The following is a 24,292-nucleotide window of genomic DNA, read 5'->3' as shown; positions in this document are numbered from 1 at the left end:
AATACTGATAAAGTTGAGGAATGCTCATCAAACACTTATTTGGAACATCCCACAGGTGTGCAGGCTAATTGGGAACAGGTGGGTGCCATGATTGGCTATAAAAGCAGCTTCCATGAAATGCTAAGTCATTCACAAACAAGGATGGGGTGAGGGTCACCACTTTGTAAGCAAATTGTCAAACAGTTTTAGAACAACATTTCTCAACGAGCTATTGCAAGGAATGTAGGGATTTTACCATCTACGCTCCGTAAAATCATCAAAAAGTTCAGAGAATCTGTAGAAATCACTGCACGTAAGCGATGATATCACGGACCTTTGATCCCTCAGGTGGTACTGCACCAAAAACCGACATCAGTGTGTAAAGGATATCACCACATGGGCTCAGGTACACTTCATAAAACCACTGTCAGTAACTACAGTTGGTCGCTACATCTGTAAGTGCAAGTTACAACTTTATTATGCAAAGCCAAACCCATTTATCAACAACATCCTGAAACGCTGCCAGCTTGGCTGGGCCCGAGTTCACCTAAGATGGACTGATGCAAAGTGGAAAAGTGTTCCGTGGTCTGACGAGTCCACATTTCAAATTTTTGGGGGAAACAGAGGACGTGGTGTCCTCGGGAACAAAGACGAAAAGAACCATTCAGATTGTTGTAAGCGCAAAGTGTAAAAGCCAGCATGTGTGATGGTATGGGGGTGTATTAGTGCCCAAGGCATGGGTAACTTACACATCTGTGAAGGCACCATTAATGCTGAAAGGTACAAACAGGTTTTATAGCAACATATGTTGTCATCCAAGCAACGTTATCATGGACGCCCCTGCTTATTTCAACAAGACAATGCCAAGCCACATTCAGCACATGTTACAACAGCGTGGCTTAATAGAAAAAGAGTGCGGGTACTTTCCTGGCCCCCTGCAGTCCAGACCTGTCTCCCATGGAAAATGTTTAGCGCATTATGAAGCGTAAAATAGGACAGCGGAGACCCCGGACTCTTATGGATTTAACATAATAGTGAGAGTCAAGTCCATTGTGGATCTAACATAATAGTGTGAGAGTCCAGTCCATAGTGTATCTAACATAATAGTGAGAGAGTCCAGTCCATAGTGGATCTAACATAATAGTGTGATAGTCCAGTCCATAGTGGATCTAACATAATAGTGAGAGTCCAGTCCATAGTGGATCTAACATAATAGCGTGAGAGTACAGTCCATAGTGGATCTAACATAATAGTGAGAGTCCAGTCCATAGTGGCTCTAACATAATAGTGAGAGTCCAGTCCATAGTGGATCTAACATAATAGTGAGAGTCCAGTCCATAGTGGATCTAACATAATAGTGTGAGAGTCCAGTCCATAGTGGATCTAACATAATAGTGAGAGTCCAGTCCATAGTGGATCTAACATAATAGTGTGAGAGTCCAGTCCATAGTGGATCTAACATAATAGTGAGAGTTCAGTCCATAGTGGATCTAAAATAATAGTCATAGTCCAGTCCATAGTGGATCTAACATAATAATCATAGTCCAGTCCATAGTGGATCTAACATAATAGTGAGAGTCCAGTCCATAGTGGATCTAACATAATAGTGTGAGAGTCCAGTCCATAGTGGATCTAACATAATAGTGTGATAGTCCAGTCCATAGTGGATCCAACATAATAGTGAGAGTCCAGTCCATAGTGGATCTAACATAATAGTGTGATAGTCCAGTCCATAGTGGATCTAACATAATAGTGACAGTCCAGTCCACAGTGGATCTAACATAATAGTGAGAGTTCAGTCCATAGTGGATCTAACATAATAGTGAGAGTCCAGTCTATAGTGCATCTAACATAATAGTGTGAGTCCAGTCCATAGTGGATCTAACATAATAGTGAGAGTCCAGTCCATAGTGGATCTAACATAATAGTGAGAGTCCAGTCCATAGTGGATCTAACATAATAGTGTGAGAGTTCAGTCCATAGTGGATATAACATAATAGTGAGAGTCCAGTCCATAGTGGATCTAACATAATAGTGTGAGAGTTCAGTCCATAGTGGATATAACATAATAGTGAGAGTCCAGTCCATAGTGGATCTAACATAATAGTGTGAGAGTCCAGTCCATAGTGGATCTAACATAATAGTGAGAGTCCAGTCCATAGTGGATCTAACATAATAGTGTGAGAGTTCAGTCCATAGTGGATCTAACATAATAGTGAGAGTCCAGTCCATAGTGGATCTAACATAATAGTGTGAGAGTCCAGTCCATAGTGGATCTAACATAATAGTGAGAGTCCAGTCCATAGTGGATCTAACATAATAGTGAGAGTCCAGTCCATAGTGGATCTAACATAATAGTGAGAGTCCAGTCCATAGTGGATCTAACATAATAGTGTGAGAGTCCAGTCCATAGTGGATCTAACATAATAGTGAGAGTCCAGTCCATAGTGGATCTAACATAATAGTGAGAGTCCAGTCCATAGTGGATCTAACATAATAGTGAGAGTTCAGTCCATAGTGGATCTAAAATAATAGTCATAGTCCAGTCCATAGTGGATCTAACATAATAATCATAGTCCAGTCCATAGTGGATCTAACATAATAGTGAGAGTCCAGTCCATAGTGGATCTAACATAATAGTGTGAGAGTCCAGTCCATAGTGGCTCTAACATAATAGTGAGAGTCCAGTCCATAGTGGATCTAACATAATAGTGAGAGTCCAGTCCATAGTGGATCTAACATAATAGTGTGAGAGTCCAGTCCATAGTGGATCTAACATAATAGTGAGAGTCCAGTCCATAGTGGATCTAACATAATAGTGTGAGAGTCCAGTCCATAGTGGATCTAACATAATAGTGAGAGTTCAGATCATAGTGGATCTAAAATAATAGTCATAGTCCAGTCCATAGTGGATCTAACATAATAATCATAGTCCAGTCCATAGTGGATCTAACATAATAGTGAGAGTCCAGTCCATAGTGGATCTAACATAATAGTGTGAGAGTCCAGTCCATAGTGGATCTAACATAATAGTGTGATAATCCAGTCCATAGTGGATCCAACATAATAGTGAGAGTCCAGTCCATAGTGGATCTAACATAATAGTGTGATAGTTCAGTCCATAGTGGATCTAACATAATAGTGACAGTCCAGTCCACAGTGGATCTAACATAATAGTGAGAGTTCAGTCCATAGTGGATCTAACATAATAGTGAGAGTCCAGTCCATAGTGCATCTAACATAATAGTGTGAGTCCAGTCCATAGTGGATCTAACATAATAGTGACAGTCCAGTCCACAGTGGATCTAACATAATAGTGAGAGTCCAGTCCACAGTGGATCTAACATAATAGTGAGAGTCCAGTCCATAGTGGATCTAACATAATAGTGACAGTCCAGTCCACAGTGGATCTAACATAATAGTGAGAGTCCAGTCCATAGTGGATCTAACATAATAGTGTGAGAGTCCAGTCCATAGTGCATCTAACATAATAGTGTGAGTCCAGTCCATAGTGGATCTAACATAATAGTGAGAGTCCAGTCCATAGTGGATCTAACATAATAGTGTGAGAGTTCAGTCCATAGTGGATATAACATAATAGTGAGAGTCCAGTCCATAGTGGATCTAACATAATAGTGTGAGAGTCCAGTCCATAGTGGATCTAACATAATAGTGAGAGTCCAGTTCATAGTGGATCTAACATAATAGTGTGAGAGTTCAGTCCATAGTGGATCCAACATAATAGTGAGAGTCCAGTCCATAGTGGATCTAACATAATAGTGTGAGAGTCCAGTCCATAGTGGATCTAACATAATAGTGAGAGTCCAGTCCATAGTGGATCTAACATAATAGTGTGAGAGTCCAGTCCATAGTGGATCTAACATAATAGTGAGAGTCCAGTCCATAGTGGATCTAACATAATAGTGAGAGTCCAGTCCATAGTGGATCTAACATAATAGTGAGAGTCCAGTCCATAGTGGATCTAACATAATAGTGTGAGAGTCCAGTCCATAGTGGATCTAACATAATAGTGAGAGTCCAGTCCATAGTGGATCTAACATAATAGTGAGAGTCCAGTCCATAGTGGACCTAACATAATAGTGAGAGTTCAGTCCATAGTGGATCTAAAATAATAGTCATAGTCCAGTCCATAGTGGATCTAACATAATAATCATAGTCCAGTCCATAGTGGATCTAACATAATAGTGAGAGTCCAGTCCATAGTGGATCTAACATAATAGTGTGAGAGTCCAGTCCATAGTGGATCTAACATAATAGTGTGATAGTCCAGTCCATAGTGGATCTAACATAATAGTGAGAGTCCAGTCCATAGTGGATCTAACATAATAGTGTGATAGTCCAGTCCATAGTGGATCTAACATAATAGTGAGAGTCCAGTCCATAGTGGATCTAACATAATAGTGAGAGTCCAGTCCATAGTGGACCTAACATAATAGTGAGAGTTCAGTCCATAGTGGATCTAAAATAATAGTCATAGTCCAGTCCATAGTGGATCTAACATAATAATCATAGTCCAGTCCATAGTGGATCTAACATAATAGTGAGAGTCCAGTCCATAGTGGATCTAACATAATAGTGTGAGAGTCCAGTCCATAGTGGATCTAACATAATAGTGTGATAGTCCAGTCCATAGTGGATCTAACATAATAGTGAGAGTCCAGTCCATAGTGGATCTAACATAATAGTGTGATAGTCCAGTCCATAGTGGATCTAACATAATAGTGACAGTCCAGTCCACAGTGGATCTAACATAATAGTGAGAGTCCAGTCCATAGTGGATCCAACATAATAGTGAGAGTCCAGTCCACAGTGGATCTAACATAATAGTGAGAGTCCAGTCCATAGTGGATCTAACATAATAGTGAGAGTCCAGTCCATAGTGGATCTAACATAATAGTGAGAGTCCAGTCCATAGTGGATCTAACATAATAGTGAGAGTCCAGTCCATAGTGGATCTAACATAATAGTGAGAGTCCAGTCCATAGTGGATCTAACATAATAGTGAGAGTCCAGTCCATAGTGGATCTAACATAATAGTGTGATAGTCCAGTCCATAGTGGATCTAACATAATAGTGAGAGTCCAGTCCATAGTGGATCTAACATAATAGTGAGAGTCCAGTCCATAGTGGACCTAACATAATAGTGAGAGTTCAGTCCATAGTGGATCTAAAATAATAGTCATAGTCCAGTCCATAGTGGATCTAACATAATAATCATAGTCCAGTCCATAGTGGATCTAACATAATAGTGAGAGTCCAGTCCATAGTGGATCTAACATAATAGTGTGAGAGTCCAGTCCATAGTGGATCTAACATAATAGTGTGATAGTCCAGTCCATAGTGGATCTAACATAATAGTGAGAGTCCAGTCCATAGTGGATCTAACATAATAGTGTGATAGTCCAGTCCATAGTGGATCTAACATAATAGTGACAGTCCAGTCCACAGTGGATCTAACATAATAGTGAGAGTCCAGTCCATAGTGGATCCAACATAATAGTGAGAGTCCAGTCCACAGTGGATCTAACATAATAGTGAGAGTCCAGTCCATAGTGGATCTAACATAATAGTGAGAGTCCAGTCCATAGTGGATCTAACATAATAGTGAGAGTCCAGTCCATAGTGGATCTAACATAATAGTGAGAGTCCAGTCCATAGTGGATCTAACATAATAGTGAGAGTCCAGTCCATAGTGGGGTCAGCAGGAGATCATCTTGAGTAGAGACAGGTCAGAAGTGCAGAGATGTCCCAACTGATGCACAGACTAGTGGTCCACCCTGGGTCTGGACTCTGGACAGCCAGCACTTCATATGTGACCACCTAACCTGTGCACATCAACTGTTCTAAAAGGAGGTCTATTTAAAAGCTAGAGTATACAAATGAGTTTTAAGATGGGACTTAAATGGACTTATTTGGATTGCTAATACTTTGCACTGAACAGGAAGTCTGTGTTTAGTCTGCAGATCAGCTTCCATTGCCCTCAAGGTCCGAGGGAAACTCCTTGTGGGGCGGTTTAGCTCGGTTGATAGAGCGGCCGGGCCAGCAACTTGAGGGTTGCAGGTTCGATTCCCGCTTCCGCCATCCTAGTCACTGCCGTTGTGTCCTTGGGCAAGACACTTTACCCACCTGCTCCCAGTGCCACCCACACTGCTTTAAATGTAACTTAGATATTGGGTTTCACTTTGTAAAGTGCTTTGAGTCACTAGAGAAAAGGCGCTATATAAAAATATACTTCACTTCACTTGTAAACATGTCTTGATGTGCCTGCAGACTTTCACATGCTCCTTAGTTCTCAGCCCAGACTTCAAAGAGCTGGTGATGTATGACAGCAGAGTTAGTAACCCTGGACTATCATTAACTACACTTTCAGCCTTCAATTCAACAACTTCTCACATTCCCAGCACTTTCTGCACCTGACCTCTTTCACACTTTCTGATTAATGGTCGGCGTCTGCTTTCATCTCCACACCATTACAGGAATTTGAGGCCTGCCTTGGAATTTGAAGAAGCTTTGTTTTGGTTTTGCATCTAGCTATTAGACCTTCACATGCAACACCCATTAACATCCCGTCCAAAGGCAAAACCCAGTAACTCCATTTTGGTCAAAAGTGAGCTGATAATAATGTTGGAGTTCCTAGGTGATATCCTTTACATTAGTGTATGCCATATTGTAATTTGTTCCGTAAGTAAGCTGTTACGCGCATGGCAGGACCTAGCAACTACCACATAACCGCGTAGATACAACAGAAAAACCTAGTATCTCAGGGGACCAATCGGAGCTTCTTTGTCAGTCGCCTTATTGTCTTTAATGAGACATTTGCACGAATGGGGGCCGACTATGTGATATTATGGCAGGAGGGGGTATTTGGAAGATTGGCCAGGACGTTGCAAGCACCTTCATTAAATGTATTCTTCTTCATTCTTCCCCTTGCATACTCTTTTGGGCAGATAACTGTGGGGGTCAAAATAAAAACTGGACGCTGTACACGGCTCTTGTCCAATGTGCAAAGGCAGAATGGGGCCCACCCGAGATTGTGATAAAATATCTGGAGAAAGGGCACACGTTCATGAGAGCAGATTCAATCCATGGCTCAATCGGCAAGAAAATGAAAGCTGAAGAAAACATCTCTACGTTTGATGACTTTGTAGATCTTTGTAAGACAGCATCAATTTTCCTGAAGGAACTCTCCTGAAGGAATCAATAAAGTACTATCTATCTATCAAGATAAATTGCTTTTCCTTTGTTTTCTCAAAATCAGCTAGAAGTGCGTTACTAGGTTTTGCCTTTGGACGGGAGATCAATCAATCAATCAATCAATGTTTATTTATATAGCCCCAAATCACAAATGTCTCAAAGGACTGCACAAATCATTACGACTACAACATCCTCGGAAGAACCCACAAAAGGGCAAGGAAAACTCACACCCAGTGGGCAGGGAGAATTCACATCCAGTGGGACGCCAGTGACAATGCTGACTATGAGAAACCTTGGAGAGGACCTCAGATGTGGGCAACCCCCCCCCCTCTAGGGGACCGAAAGCACTGGATGTGGAGCGGGTCTAAGATGATATCTGACCTCTGACCTTTGCTGGGTTCCGACCAGCTGGGTTGACACGACAACTGAAGGACGATGGAGACACTTGGATGTGGAAAAGACTCGCAGAGGACAAAACATGAAATAGTGAAGAAACCTCGCATTGCAGTGGCCTCACCTTGGTTCTTGACTGAAGTCAGTTGTGCTTTTTCTTTGGCTTTTGCTTCAGTCAGAAGCTGAGAACAAAACAAAAATTGGAGGGGAACGACTTTCTTGAGGAGACCACTGGAGTCCCGACGATGACATCATCAAACCACTCCCACAAGACGCCACGCCTTCTGTCTGCCATCTGACCACCGACATTCATCCGTGCAGCGAACACCTCTCTTCATGGCAACATATCGCGCTTTTCTATTGTTAGATACTCAAAGCGCTCACAGAGAAGTTGGAAGCCATCATTCATTCACACGATGGTGGTGGTAAGCTACATCTGTAGCCACAGCTGCTCTGGGGTAGACTGACGGAAGCGTGGCTGCCAGTTTGCACCTACAGCCCCTTCAAACCACCACCAATCATTCATTCACCAGTGTGAGCGGCAACGGGGGCAAAGGGTGAAATGTCCTGCCCAAGGACACAACAGCAGCGATTTTCTTGGATGTCAATAGGTGGGAAGCGAACCTGCAACCCTCAGTTTTCTGGCACGGCCGCTCTAACCACTACGCCATGCCGTAGAGCAGAGGTCAGGAACCTTTTTGGCTGAGGGAGCCAAGAAGCCAAATATTTTAAAATGTATTTCCGTAAGAGCCATATAATATATTTTTTAACACTGAACACAACAAAACGCGTGCATTTTTAAGAAAGACCAACATTTCTAGAGAGGTCTGTTATTCTCTGTAATAACATTGTTATTCTGAAGCTAACTGTGGAGGGGGCGTGGCCTGCGGGCTTGCAGCGAAGCACGGTGTTGCCAGGACAGGCCTCGAATTCAGCGACAGATGCGTAGAAGGCCCACCTGGGCCTTTTTATCTGATCACCTGTCGCTCTGTTATAAGCAGCAGCCAGGAGGAGAGACGGGCTTGGGGCTAAAAACCAGAGCGCGAGCGATAACGAAAGAGAAAAAGACAATTGCTGGAAAGCAACTGAGAGACTTATTGAAAAATAAAACAATATTGTAACCTTGAAACTGGCTCTCATGTCGGTGCTTGGTGGTCTGAAGAACCCTCTGACAGGCAAGACCCACCCTAACCAATAATAGATAAATGACTTATTACCAACTTCTTGAACATAAAAATGCATGACAATATTTTATATTTTGAACATTATTTTTTAACACTGTGATTACAAGTGGAATTATTCATTATTTATCATTTTAAGCAATGTCAGCTCAGATTTATCCGAGAGCCAGATGCAGTCATCAAAAGAGCCACATCTGGCTCTAGAGCCATAGGTTCCCTACCCCTGCCGTAGAGGAACTACTTTTAGCGGTGCCGTGATCACAGTGTTAGAAAAATGATGTGTAAGTTATCACACAACTCTCATGCTTAAAGGCCGTTGCTGTAGTTATTATCAATTGTGCTGAAGTTGTATCTGGGCAAAGGTACAACTTGCAATCCAAAATTGCGAGTCGTCTCGTATCCGTGTTTGTGTCCAGAACATCGAGTACCGTGACGAAGACAAAGGAGAGACAGGGTGATATCAGGAGTGTCAGCACATTTGCATTTCTGAATAATCCTATATTGTGTCTACTAGGGCTGCTGAAATGACCCTCCTTCCTTCAGAGGCAGCCTCAGTGATGTAACCAGGGACCTCCCAAATAAGTAGAGGAGCACGTGGGACTGGACTTTAGAGTTTGTTGATGAGTTATTAGGAGAGTGAAGCAGAGCCCTAAGAGGTACTGCTTAAGTTGAGTCTGCCTCCATAGCAGAGGATGTGATGCTTCATATTGCAGCCATTAGTTAATGTTGATGGCCTCATAATAAAAAGCTCAAGTTCAGCAGCGCTAATCTTCCTGTCGATTTAGGTCACTGCAAATATTCCTTATGTGTAACCTGTAGGTCTTTTATTCAAAATGAAGTCCAAAATCTTATTTACAAATGAAGGACTGTAGAGAATAAGTGGTACAGATAAGAAAATCCCTGAAGTACATTCATTTTAGATAAATTAACTAAGGAGCAGCGTTCAAAGTCTACCTGGGTTCTGGACAAAGTTGCCTTTACAAAGTCTACCTTGGTTCTGGACAAGAGTGGAACAAAGTTGCCTTTATAAAGCTTTAAAAGTGTTTGCTTGACCTGAAAGCAGACACATTGCACCAGATATTTCAAAGATGAGAGAAGGAGTGCCTATTTGGACTCAACCCGGGTGGACTTGCATTAATGTAAAGCAGGCGGTGTAGACGATGAGTAAAACTGCACATTGGACGGACTTAAGAGGACGATACAAAGTCCACCAAGAAAGATCTTTGTCTTTCTTCAAGAGGTGAGAAATTGACGCTTGGTGAAGCCAAATTTAAATGAGCCATCGCACAAGTCCAATAATAAAAAGGGGCAAACTTAAACCTAAACTTTTCCAGAAATTCAAAAAGGTAAGCATCTGGTCCCTGAGATTTAGTGCTGAGTCGTGATAACGCTGCAACATTCTCTTGCTAGCGTTCATTACAATCTGGCGTAAAAGAAAGAAGTGTGTTTGACTCTAGACACAACACACAAAAAAAGGTGCAGTACCCTTCAGGCCTCCCAAATATTCCCCGCACATGGAGTTATGTCATAAACAGATGTGGCTAGGATATCTGGCCCCGTGGCCCCCAGCCCTGCAGTCCATGCTTTGAGCAGCTGACAGTTTGAAAGAACCAATCATTTAGCTGCAATTCATGCATCAGGAAGTATTCAGACAACATCAGTTGAAACTCAATCTTTGTACAACCCACATTTTGCATCACTCACTTTATTAGGGTCCGCAGGCCCATTGCAAAAGGACTCCACAGGAGTTCTTTTGCAATGGGCCAAGGACCCTATTGAAACTGCTGCGTTTTATTATTATTATTATTATTCTTTCTTTCTTTATTCCGCATCTATACGCTGTAATTTGACCACCTTAACATGCTTCAAAACTCACCAAATATGACACACACATCGGTCCGGCATGCCTTGCCAACTTATTAGGCAGACAAACCAGAAAAATCAAAATTGCGCGCTAACGCCCCCTAGGAAGGAAAGAAAAACAGACAGCTTGTTACTATTTAATATTAATAATGACCACATTTCATTCACCCTAAGAGGGGAATCATTTATGAACATGTGAAAATACAGGTAATGTTCAACATACCTGAGTTTTTCTTTGTCTATAAATTTATATTTTAGTTGTGCTGTAGAAAAAAAAAATTTACATCTGTATTGCGATTCTTATTTTTTCTGATTTTAAAATAATGAAATATGCATATATACATATATATATATATATACATATATATATATGTTTAATTGTGTACACACACACACACATATATATATATATATATATCCTGTGACGAGGTGGCGACATGTCCAAGGTGTACGCCACCTTCTGCTCGAATGGAGCTGAGATAGACTCCAGCACCCCCCGCGACCCAAAAAGGGACAAGCGGTAGAAAATGAATTTATTACTAAACATTGTTCCATCTCATGTGTCCAATGCATCACAGAAATAAAATCTGGTCCTAAAGTTGAAGAAGGTAAAGGGAAGTGATTTTTTTTTTGTTAAATTTGAAATAAAGTACCTTGTTAGGAAGTATTTAACATTTTTTAAGCTAGACTTGGTTTTCAGGGGAGAGATCCAAACAACAACATCCATCTATGAGGGGGGTCGGCAACACGCGCCTCCGTGCGACTCTTTAGCGCCGCCCTAGTGGCTCTCTGGAGCTTTTTCAAAAATATATGAAAAATGGAAAAAGATGATATTTTCTGTTTTAATATAGTTTCTGCAGGAGGACAAACATGACACAAACCTCCCTAATTGTTATAAAGCACACTGTTTATTTTAAACATGCTTCACTGATTCCAGTATTTGGCCAGCACCGTTTTGTCCTACTAATTATGGCGGTCCTTGAACTCACCATAGATTGTTTACATGTATAACTTTCTCAGACTTGTTTTATGCCACTTCTTTTTCTGTCTCATTTTGTCCACCAAACTTTTAATGTTGTGCATGAATGCACAAAGGTGAGTTTTGTTGATGTTATTGACTTGTGTGGAGTGCTAATCTCACATATTTGCTCACTGCAAGCTAATCCATGCTAACATGCTATTTAGGCTAGCTATATGTACATATTGCATCATTATGCCTCATTTGTAGATATATTTCAGCTCATTTAGTTTCCTTTAAGTCCTCTTAATTCAATTTATATCTCATGACACACAATCTGTATGTAATATGGCTTTTAATTTTTTGCGGCTCCAGACAGATTTGTTTTTTGTATTTTTGGTCCAATATGGCGAAGGCAGTGTACACCCTGGGCAAGTCGCCACCTCATCACAGCCAATATGGCTCTTTCAACATTTTGGGTTGCCGACCCCTGATCTATGGCCATGCAGACTTGCAGAAAGTGTGAAATGGAAGCTCCTGCATGGAATCCAGAGTCAGAAGAAAAGGACTGCAGTTCCAGGAAAGAGCTGCAGAACTCCATGCCGTGGTGCCTTCAAAGTCAACTGGGAAATACGACCCACAGCTCTTTCCATCTCGGCATTGCAGGGCAGGAAAGTGGGGGGGACATCAAGGGCTGCTACTTCAAATGCTAACCTTGTCTTAGTATCAATCATCCATCCATCCATTTTCTACTGCTTGTCCCTCATTGGATTGTATTGTAACTTGACTGAGGGTTGGGAAAGTGACAGCAAGCACTTTAAGAATGAGATCTACAGAGCAGAATCATGTCATCTTTCATCACAGCTGGAGGTTTGTATCTGTGACTGTACTTTCCACAACAAACTGCTGACTAGCGTCATATATCTGCTAACTTAGTAGTGGAGGCATGACGTCATGCACGCGGCGGCAAACACACCTGGCAACAAATCAAGTTCTAGATGCTTCAGTGAAGAGTTTGAGTTGAAAAGGTTTTGCTGTTCCAGGTCTAAATGGAGAGCTATAAAAGTGTTTATAGGGTGGAGAGAGAAGTGCTCCTCCAAGGGAATAAAGTCAGGCAAATGACATCAATGTGGGAGGAAGTGCTGGTGTCTGCAGAGATGACTTCTAACAGGTTTGATTCAAGATTTCATTTGTTGGAGAAACTTTGTCATGCAGAAACTCTGAAGCTAAATTGTTGTTGTTGGTAAGGACAAGAACTTGATTCCACGTATTGTACCTTCCTGTTGTGTTGTCCCTTCATGTTGTGTTGTACCTTACTGTTGTGTTGTCCCTTCATGTTGTGTTGCACCTTCCTGTTGTGTTGTCCCTTCATGTTGTGTTGTACCTTCATGTTGTGTTGTACCTTCCTGTTGTGTTGCACCTTCCTGTTGTGTTGTCCCTTCATGTTGTGTTGTACCTTCCTGTTGTGTTATCCCTTCATGTTGTGTTGTCCCTTCATGTTGTGTTGTCCCTTCATGTTGTGTTGCACCTTCCTGTTGTGTTGTCCCTTCATGTTGTGTTGCACCTTCCTGTTGTGTTGTCCCTTCATGTTGTGTTGTACCTTCCTGTTGTGTTATCCCTTCATGTTGTGTTGTCCCTTCATGTTGTGTTGCACCTTCCTGTTGTGTTGTCCCTTCATGTTGTGTTGCACCTTCCTGTTGTGTTGTCCTTTCATGTTGTGTTGTACCTTCCTGTTGTGTTGTCCCTTCATGTTGTGTTGTACCTTCATGTTGTGTTGTACCTTCATGTTGTGTTGTCCCTTCATGTTGTGTTGTACCTTCATGTTGTGTTGTACCTTCCTGTGTTGTCCCTTCATGTTGTGTTGTCCCTTCATGTTGTGTTGTCCCTTCATGTTGTGTTGTCCCTTCATGTTGTGTTGTACCTTCATGTTGTGTTGTACCTTCATGTTGTGTTGTCCCTTCATGTTGTGTTGTACTTTCATGTTGTGTTGTGCCTTCATGTTGTGTTGTCCCTTCATGTTGTGTTGTACTTTCGTGTTGTGTTGTCCCTTCATGTTGTGTTGAACCTTCATGTTGTGTTGTCCCTTCATGTTGTGTTGTACTTTCATGTTGTGTTGTCCCTTCATGTTGTGTTGTCCCTTCATGTTGTGTTGCACCTTCCTGTTGTGTTGTCCCTTCATGTTGTGTTGCACCTTCCTGTTGTGTTGTACCTTCCTATTGTGTTGTCCCTTCATGTTGTGTTGTACCTTCATGTTGTGTTGTACCTTCATGTTGTGTTGTACCTTCCTGTTGTGTTGTACCTTCATGTTGTGTTGTCCCTTCATGTTGTGTTGTCCCTTCATGTTGTGTTGTACCTTCATGTTGTGTTGTACCTTCATGTTGTGTTGTCCCTTCATGTTGTGTTGTACTTTCATGTTGTGTTGTACCTTCATGTTGTGTTGTCCCTTCATGTTGTGTTGTACTTTCGTGTTGTGTTGTCCCTTCATGTTGTGTTGTACCTTCATGTTGTGTTGTCCCTTCATGTTGTGTTGTACTTTCATGTTGTGTTATACTTTCATGTTGTGTTATACCTTCATGTTGTGTTGTCCCTTCATGTTGTATTGCACCTTCATGTTGTGTTGCACCTTCCTGTTGTGTTGCACCTTCATGTTGTGTTGCACCTTCCTGTTGTGTTGTCCCTTCATGTTGTGTTGTCCCTTCATGTTGTGTTGTACCTTCATGTTGTGTTGTACCTTCATGTTGTGTTGTCCCTTCATGTTGTGTTGTACCTTCATGTTGTGTTGTCCCTTCATGTTGTGTTGTCCCTTCATGTTGTGTTGTCCCTTCATGTTGTGTTGTACCTTCATGTTGTGTTGTCCCTTCATGTTGTGTTGTACTTTCATGTTGTGTTGTACCTTCATGTTGTGTTGTCCCTTCATGTTGTGTTGTACTTTCGTGTTGTGTTGTCCCTTCATGTTGTGTTGTACTTTCATGTTGTGTTGTCCCTTCATGTTGTGTTGTACTTTCATGTTGTGTTATACTTTCATGTTGTGTTATACCTTCATGTTGTGTTGTACCTTCGTGTTGTGTTGTCCCTTCATGTTGTGTTGTACCTTTACATTGTGTTGTACCTTTATGTGGTGTTGTACCCTCATGTTGTGTTGTACCTTCATGTTGTGTTGTACCTTCGTGTTGTGTTGTCCCTTCATGTTGTGTTGTACCTTTATGTTGTGTTGTACCTTCGTGTTGTGTTGTCTCTTCATATTGTGTTGTACCTTCATGTTGTGTTGTACCTTCATGTTGTGTTGTACCTTCGTGTTGTGTTGTCCCTTCATGTTGTGTTGTCCCTTCATGTTGTGTTGTCCCTTCATGTTGTGTTGTACCTTCATGAATCATAATCAGACAAAATGTATTAATCCCTGAGGGGAAATTAAAATTTTCAGCACAACCCCATTCAAGATCAGACAAACATTACAGGGAGACAGAACAGGATCAAACGTTACAGGGAGACAGAACAGGATAAATTATTATAAGGAGACAGAACAGGGTCAAACATTACAGGGAGACAGAACAGGATCAAAGATTACAGGGAGACAGAACAGGATCAAACACTACAGGGAGACAGAACAGGATCAAACGTTACAGGGAGACAGAACAGGATAAATTATTATAAGGAGACAGAACAGGGTCAAACATTACAGGGAGACAGAACAGGATCAAACATTACAGGGAGGCAGAACAGGGTCAAACATTACAGGGAGACAGAACAGGATCAAACATTACAGGGAGACAGAACAGGATCAAACGTTACAGGGAGACAGAACAGGATAAATTATTATAAGGAGACAGAACAGGGTCAAACATTACAGGGAGACAGAACAGGATAAATTATTATAAGGAGACAGAACAGGGTCAAACATTACAGGGAGACAGAACAGGGTCAAACATTACAGGGAGACAGAACAGGATCAAACATTACAGAGAGACAGAACAGGATCACAAAAAAAGGTGAGATACAGGTAAACAAGAGGGGGGAATGGGAGAAAAAGAAAACAAAATAAACAAATGGGTCTAAGCCTGGGCCCCTGGAGAGGGGGTCCAGACTGAGGCCAAGGGGAAAAAACAACTCATAGTCATAGCACACATCCCTCTTGGGTCGATACTTTATCTTCCGAAGAGACAACTTGCTGAGTACAGGTAGATGTAGTTCAATCTTTGGAATATAAATCAATATATCAATTAATGGTATCAGCACTGATATAAACAAGTCCTCAATTACATGAATTAGGGGAGAAACAAATAATAAAACTCCTCTCATAAAATACAGTTGTCAGATTTAAATTCAAACAAGGCGATGGGAAGTTGAGCTTTTAGGAAATGATTTAACTTAAGTAGAACTCCAACAGAATTGAGGAATTGCATTTTGTGTCGTCCATCAGCACATTCATGTGAAGATATTATTTGAAACTTACACACTTGAGAACATCCATCAGCACATAAATATGAAGATATTATTTGAAACTTGCACACTTGAGAACATACATCAGCACATAAATATGAAGATATTATTTGAAACTTACACACTTGAGAACATACAATGACACAAAAACCATGGCTTGAATATTTGAAGATTTTATTGAACGTCAAGAGCATCCATTTTGAGAAGAAACCTGCCCTTGCTTAGCAGAAAAAGAGAGAGTGAGTAAAGGTCAGAGATGTGTTGCAGTGTCACATGATTCATGTTGTCATGGAGGGATGACATTGTGAGGGCTTTCACAGTTTGTCCTTCTTATCTGAGGAAGAGTCATTTGCTGAAGAACTGTACCAAGACCTGCATGAATGGGAACAGGGGCCGGCGTGGCTCAGATGGTAGAGCAGCCGTGCTGGCAACTCTAGGGTTCCAGGTTTGATTTTTGAGTTCCTTGCTCACAGTGCTGCTGGCACTGGTGAATGAATGAATGAAGTCTGTCCAGCCAGAACACCCCAGTGCCACTGTGGCTCCAAATGTAGCTTACCACCGTCAATGTGGAGTGAATGAATGAATGACGGCTTCTCTGTGAAGTGATTTGAGTGTCTAGAAAAGTGCTACACAAATAGAACCCATTATTATTATTATTATTATTATCCATTAAATACCACTTCAGATACACATGGTGTGTTGTAGTCTATGTACAGTAATGAGGTCTCTCCTCGTGGGAAGTCTCTCTCACACACACACACACACACACACACACACACACACACACACACACACACACACACACACACACACACACACACACACACACACACACACACACACACACACACACACACACACACACGCACACACACACACACACAAACACACACACACACACACACACACACCATCCCATCGTGTCATCTACTTCTAAACATGACTTCCTGTGATGTAAAACACTGCTTTCCCATTTCAACATCAATAAATCCACCACAAGCAACTACATGAAACATGAGAAATAAGTTCTAGGCACTTATACTACAGCAGGTAAGGATGCATTTTTGCCACATGCCTGTGAGAATCCTGCATGTGAGAGAAGCATTAAGGAGATCTCTTTCAGACTCATCAGGGAGAACCTTCTTCACTCAGGTGTCAGGTGAAGGACGAGGCACAAATGGCACCTTAGCAACAGTAGACAAGTCAAGAAGTGACACCATGATGGACACAGAAGAAACACACCTGCCTTACATGAATATTAGTTTACATCCAGTTGTGAAGAAAGAGACTAGAAAGGCACAGATAAGACATTGAAGCAAACAGAATGTTGTTTATCCGTAGAGTGCGTTACATTCAGGGTTGTAAGGCATGCGTGGAAGACTTCATTATTAGGTGGAAGGACAGTCACAACACTTTTCAAGTTCCCGCTCAAAGACTTTAAAACCATGGCTTTAGATAAAGATCTTTGCACTGATAAAGCGTCAACCAGTCTGAGAGGTGTTTTCTTGCCTGAAATAAAAAAGTGTCTCTGGGGCCTAAATTGGCTGTCAAAGTGTACCAGCTTGTTGGAATACCTACTCAGGCGTCTCATGCCCAGGTGAGAGCGCATTGGCAGAGGGGTTAGTGCGTCTGCCTCACAATACGAAGTTCCTGCAGTCCTGGGTTCAAATCCAGGCTCGGGAACTTTCTGTGTGGAGTTTGCATGTTCTCCCCGTGAATGCGTGGGTTCCCTCCGGGTACTCCGGCTTCCTCCCAACTCCAAAGACATGCACCTGGGGATAGGTTGATTGGCAACACTAAATGGTCCCTAGTGTGTGAATGTGAGTGTGAATGTTGTCTGTCTATCTGTGTTGGCCCTGCGATGAGATGGCGACTTGTCCAGTATGTACCCCGCCTTCCGCCCGATTGTAGCTGAGATAGGCGCCAGCGCCCCCCGCAACCCCAAAAGGGAATAAGCGGTAGAAAATGGATGGATGGATGGATGTATAAATGTATATGTATATATATTTGTGTATGCTCTCACCTGGACATGAGACGTCTGAGTAGGTATTCCAACAAGTTGGTACACTTTGACGGCCAATTTAGGCCCCATATTGATATACATATATACATATATATATATATATATATATATATTGCTGTAATTCAATGAAATTCAATGATTTATTTTATTATATATTTATACATAAATAAAAGGAGGAGGATAGGGATGATGTTCGTTCAGAAATTATCGATGTCGATGCCATTAGCGAATCCTCTTATCAAAGTGACTCCTTATGGAATGTCTTATGGAGTCCAGATCGGTTTGTTGTGTTTGCACTGACTTCCAAAAGCCATAGATGTTATGTGACCGGGTCAGCACGCTGTTTATATGGAGGAAAAGTCGACGTGACCGAGGACTGCATGCAGACGTGACCGAGGACAGCATGCAGACATGACTGAGGACAGCATGCAGACATGACCGAGGACTGCATGCAGACGTGACCGAGGACAGCATGCTGACGTGACCGAGGACAGCATGCTGACATGACCGAGGACAGCATGCAGACGTGACCGAGGACAGCATGCTGACGTGACCGAGGACAGCACGTGGACGTGATTGAGGACAGCATGTGGACGTGATTGAGGACAGCATGCAGACATGACTGAGGACAGCATGTGGACGTGATTGAGGACAGCATGCAGACGTGACCGAGGACAGCATGCAGACATGACTGAGGACAGCATGCAGACATGACCGAGGACTGTATGCAGACGTGACCGAGGACAGCATGCTGACGTGACCGAGGACAGCACGTGGACGTGATTGAGGACAGCATGTGGACATGACTGAGGACAGCATGCGGATGTGATTGAGGACAGCATGCAGACATGACTGAGGACAGCATGCAGACATGACTGAGGACAGCATGTGGACGTGATTGAGGACAGCATGTGGACGTGATTGAGGACAGCATGCAGACATGACTGAGGACAGCATGCGGACGTTCAAGGGTGAGGGTTTCAGGTGAGAGAGGACGCTAAAGGCACGCCCCCAACATTGTTGTCCGGGTGGAAATCGGGAGTCATTTGTGAGAATGGTTGCCCCGGAGATTATCGGGAGGGGCAGTGAAACTGGGGATACTCCCAGGAAAACCGTGAGGGTTGGCCAGTATGTGTGAGAGACATGATTTATGATGCAGAATAAAGTTCCAGAGCACGAGGCAGCACAGACACAGGAAGTGATGACTAGAAATAGTGTGTCTGTGTTAGCACTTATAATAACAATATCACTAATACTTCTTTATATTCTATACTTCTTTTGGATGTTTTTTGTTGGAATTTATGAGCTGAATAGAGGACCTCCCATTGACTCCGTAGGTTTATAAAATATTTGGAATGCATACAAAATATCCACGGGTGGTCACATGTCTCAGAGTGATTGCGAGCGATAGGCAAAATTAGCCACAAAGTGCAGTTCGCCTTAAACAAGTGTAAAAGAGGGCGTGAGCGTGCGACATGATTCATGACCACAATGCTTGTCACGATCGCTTCAGGAAAACAACTTTTTTGTGTGTGTGAGATTTGTCTCATTTCGAGCGTAGAAGCCAAGCCAGGAGCTAATGAAGACGCCATGATGCTTGGACAGCATCAGCTGTGTCCACGCCATTGTTTTACTCCAACACACGGAGCACCTAGCACAGCTCTGGCCAAAACAGGCCCAGCGGCTCACATGTGGCCTGTTAACATTTTCAATCCGGCCCGCCGGAAGTTCTACAAAGTTTTTTTTTAGACCAAAAGTGTATTTGCTATAATGATGTGCACTGATGTTTTTAAACCAGCGTAAGTCTTGAACTATAGAATGTATTTCAGTGTTCCAAATCTGCACTTTTGGGTGTTATAGGAGTTATTAGGGTATTCTACGTTACAGCAGCTCAGGCAAGGAACATACCAGAGTGGGCGGGGCTTGTTTTCAGAGAGCCTGTCAGAAATGTTGAAGTGATATCATATTGTAGGTGTTTATTACACTTTGTATTCATATTGTTCTGTTGTGTTTTGCTTGATTGCAAAGGATACACAAGTATGGAGGAGCTGCGTTGGTATGTTGTTGATATTCAGTGTTTTACCCTTCATAGTCATTAATATTGTAAATCTCACTTTCTTTATTTTAACGTACATTTTGGGTGTCCCATTCAGTAAAACACTGTAAAATTTCCTTCCGTTTTTTTGAGGTGGTCTGTCATACTGTTTTTAGAAGTCTATAGAGTGAGTTTTGGTGACTACCAAAAGTCACAATGAGCACTTATTTGTTCCTGAAAAAAAAAGGGAGCCAAACACACATACTGTACAGCATATTGTTACAGCTAAGTGTGCATTTATCATTTACACACACATACTGTACAGCATATTGCTACAGCTAAGTGTGCATTTATCATTTACACACACATACTGTACAACATATTGTGACAGCAAAGTGTGTATCATTTACACACACATACTGTACAACATATTGTGACAGCAAAGTGTGTATTTATCATTTACACACACATACTGTACAACATATTGTGACAGCAAAGTGTGTATTTATCATTTACACACATACTGTACAGCATATTGCTACAGCTAAGTGTGCATTTATCATTTACACACACATACTGTACAACATATTGTGACAGCAAAGTGTGTATTTATCATTTACACACACATACTGTACAACATATTGTGACAGCAAAGTGTGTATTTATCATTTACACACATACTGTACAGCATATTGCTACAGCTAAGTGTGCATTTATCATTTACACACACATACTGTACAACATATTGTGACAGCAAAGTGTGTATTTATCATTTACACACACATACTGTACAACATATTGTGACAGCAAAGTGTGTATTTATCATTTACACACACATACTGTACAACATATTGTGACAGCAAAGTGTGTATTTATCATTTACACACATACTGTACAGCATATTGCTACAGCTAAGTGTGTATTTATCATTTACACACACATACACCTTGGCCCCCCCAGACACATTGTTTCTCTCAATGTGGCCCCCTGTGTCTAAATATTTGCACACCTCTGATCTAGTAGGATGTCATCATTAGCCAAGGTAAGCTAAGTTAGCTGCGGGTTACCAATAATTTGGGGATAAAAATCAATATCTCTATTCACAAATCAACATTCCGACTGGAAATATATTGAGTTTGAAAGAAATGCGTCCAGAAGAACCAGCACCTTCTCTCCCTGCTGGGAAAGTCTGAGTGTGTTTGTCCGTGAGAGGTTGAGAAAAGTTTGGCCCCTACAAAAACAGACTGCGATGACGACCGAGATACAGGATGTGTTGGAATGTGCTCCGTCCACTTCCACCAATTGTACTTATTTTCAAGATGGAACAGGACTCAGTTTCATGATATATTTTTCTTTTGTACAATTCATTTTGTTTCTTGCTCTCTCACACAATACCGTCGGTTGACTACAGCCGTGACAACAACAATGTTCTCCCCAGCTCCCACAAACCATCCCTACTCTGCCTGCCATCACAGTGCAGTATTGGTTTGACAGCAGGTGTTGACTTTCAGCACAGGTGCAATGTAGTGGTGTCAGCATGTCCAGCACAGGTGCAATGTAGTGGTGTCAACGTGTTCAGCACAGGTGCAATGTAGTGGTGTCAACATGTTCAGCACAGGTGCAATGTAGTGGTGTCAACGTGTTCAGCACAGGTGCAATGTAGTGGTGTCAACGTGTTCAGCACAGGTGCAATGTAGTGGTGTCAACGTGTTCAGCACAGGTGCAATGTAGTGGTGTCAACATGTTCAGCACAGGTGCAATGTAGTGGTGTCAACATGTTCAGCACAGGTGCAGTGTAGTGGTGTCAACATGTTCAGCACAGGTGCAGTGTAGTGGTGTCAACATGTTCAGCACAGGTGCAGTGTAGTGGTGTCAACGTGTTCAGCACAGGTGCAATGTAGTGGTGTCAACGTGTTCAGCACAGGTGCAATGTAGTGGTGTCAACATGTTCAGCACAGGTGCAATGTAGTGGTGTCAACGTGTTCAGCACAGGTGCAATGTAGTGGTGTCAACATGTCCAGCACAGGTGCAATGTAGTGGTGTCAACATGTCCAGCACAGATGCAATGTAGTGGTGTCAACATGTTCAGCACAGGTGCAATGTAGTGGTGTCAACATGTTCAGCACAGGTGCAGTGTAGTGGTGTAGACGTGTTCAGCACAGGTGCAATGTAGTGGTGTCAACATGTTCAGCACAGGTGCAATGTAGTGGTGTCAACATGTTCAGCACAGGTGCAGTGTAGTGGTGTCAACGTGTTCAGCACAGGTGCAATGTAGTGGTGTCAACATGTTCAGCACAGGTGCAATGTAGTGGTGTCAACGTGTTCAGCACAGGTGCAATGTAGTGGTGTCAACATGTTCAGCACAGGTGCAATGTAGTGGTGTCAGCATGTCCAGCACAGGTGCAGTGTAGTGGTGTCAACATGTTCAGCACAGGTGCAGTGTAGTGGTGTCAACATGTTCAGCACAGGTGCAGTGTAGTGGTGTCAACATGTTCAGCACAGGTGCAGTGTAGTGGTGTCAGCATGTCCAGCACAGGTGCAGTGTAGTGGTGTCAACATGTTCAGCACAGGTGCAGTGCAGTGGTTTCAGCATGTTAGGATGTGAAAGTGCAGGTGACGTGACGACAGCAGCAACAACAACAACAACACATTTGCATTCCTGGAAATGTTGGCAGCCATTTCTTCTGCATAACTTCTTGTAGCAAAGTGATGTAGGACATACAATGGTATCTCAAAGTGATGTAGGACATACAATGGTATCTCAAAGTGGTGTAGGACATACAATGGTATCTCAAAGTGGTGTAGGACATACAATGGTATCTCAAAGTGGTGTAGGACATACAATGGTATCTCACCTTTCGTACGGGCGAGTTACGCACGCTAGTGGTCACAGCGCCGCTATAAATAGTTGGTCTGCGTTAGGACTTGTAATAACATTGTCACTAATAGTTAATATTCAAGTCACTAAATGTAAATGGAGTATTGTTGGCACTTTTTGAAGGTTTTTTTTAATTGGATTTTATGGCTGCAATAGAGGACCTCCCGTTATTTACATTTATTTACAAGTTAGAAATCATTAAAAAAAATTAAGTCATTTCTTTTAAAATGATTATGAACAATAGGAATATCCCCCCAAAAAGTGCAGTTCCCCTTTAATAAAGAACTTGTCATTAAGTAGAAATGTTGCATCTATCTTTGCCAAGAAGAGTCTTGAATCAAATTAAGTGATGTAAATCGTCCTTTCATTATTTTCTGCATGTTAAACTATAATAAGTAAATATGAAAATGTAACAATTGTGGGTGACTGGAGGAAATTCTTTGAGTTGAAGTGTTTTCTTGCTTCAGTTTTTGCAGGATTTGGTCTCCACCTGACCTTTGAGCAAACACCAGCGAGGTATTGTTGTACGTGATTGTCACAATTTCATGCCTTTTGCTTTGGATGCGTGTGAAAGTCAACGCAGGACACACACTACACTGCTTATTGCTTGTCAAAAGAAAGAATAAAGATGAGATGTTGGGCCCTCCCTGCATTCAACAATTCTTAGACGCCAACTTAAGTTTGGACTCTTAATCTCAGCGACGTCCGTGCAAAACTAAAATTGAGCATCTATATACTTTTATGGAGGACCTTCTGGTGTTGTCATCTACGCACTTTGACAGAAAGACCTTCTTGGGATGAGTCCACAAACCGACAGTAGTGTCATTTTTTTAAGCAAGAAGCCAAAGTCAGTCTTTTGAAGAGAAGGAGTTTAGGTTATGTCTCGTGTTCAGTGATTCCAGATCTGCAAAAAGATCTACGCAGTGGATAAAATCTAATATCCTGTGAGCCATGTGGAAACCATAGAGCAATAAGTGGAACCGTCTGTGGCAGAACCTTTTTCATAAAACTACTTTGACAGCTGAGAAAGAAAAGTGCTACCAAGGAGAAAGGTGCTATCTGCATGGAGGGAGGAGCAGGACAGATGCAGGCAGGGAAAGGCAAGCTGCTCACGGGTCAGGCTGGAGTAGAATGGGAGCAGAAGACCTGTGGTGGTCTCAAGGATCCGTCAGCTGGGTGACATGGATGACGGGGGGAGAGGCGCTGGGTGGAGGTCCACACCAACAGGCAGAGGTTCTTGCCAAGTGGACTTCACGTGTCTCGCTGCAGAGGAGAAGCAGAGGTGATCCATCAAGTCACTGCAAGTGTTGACAGTCACACCCAAAAAGGG

General features: G+C 42.2%; 1 protein-coding gene across 16 annotated transcripts in view; it reads right to left on the bottom strand.

Moving 5' to 3' along the window:
• The window catches only part of snx16 (sorting nexin 16), a 46,123-nt gene that overhangs the window by 1,238 nt on the left and 20,593 nt on the right, over positions 1 to 24,292 (bottom strand). For 2 of the 16 annotated variants that reach the window (XR_009809894.1, XR_009809906.1), the window contains exon 8: positions 14,879 to 14,950. The exons of 4 other annotated variants lie outside the window; for them this stretch is intronic. Coding sequence is in view for 3 of the 12 variants with exons in the window: in XM_061922381.1 (XP_061778365.1) it covers positions 16,460 to 16,652 (193 nt within the window). In the remaining 9 variants the exon portion in view is untranslated. Of the gene's footprint in view, positions 1 to 7,753; positions 7,770 to 14,878; positions 14,951 to 16,183; positions 16,653 to 16,767; positions 24,226 to 24,292 lie in introns of those variants that run through there. 10 more of the 16 variants (XM_061922381.1, XM_061922383.1, XR_009809895.1 and 7 more) reach the window with 6 other exon arrangements.

Source organism: Nerophis ophidion, linkage group LG15 (genome assembly GCF_033978795.1).
Source record: "Nerophis ophidion isolate RoL-2023_Sa linkage group LG15, RoL_Noph_v1.0, whole genome shotgun sequence".
NCBI classification, from domain to species: domain Eukaryota; kingdom Metazoa; phylum Chordata; class Actinopteri; order Syngnathiformes; family Syngnathidae; genus Nerophis; species Nerophis ophidion.
This window is presented reverse-complemented; position numbering and strand designations above follow the sequence as displayed.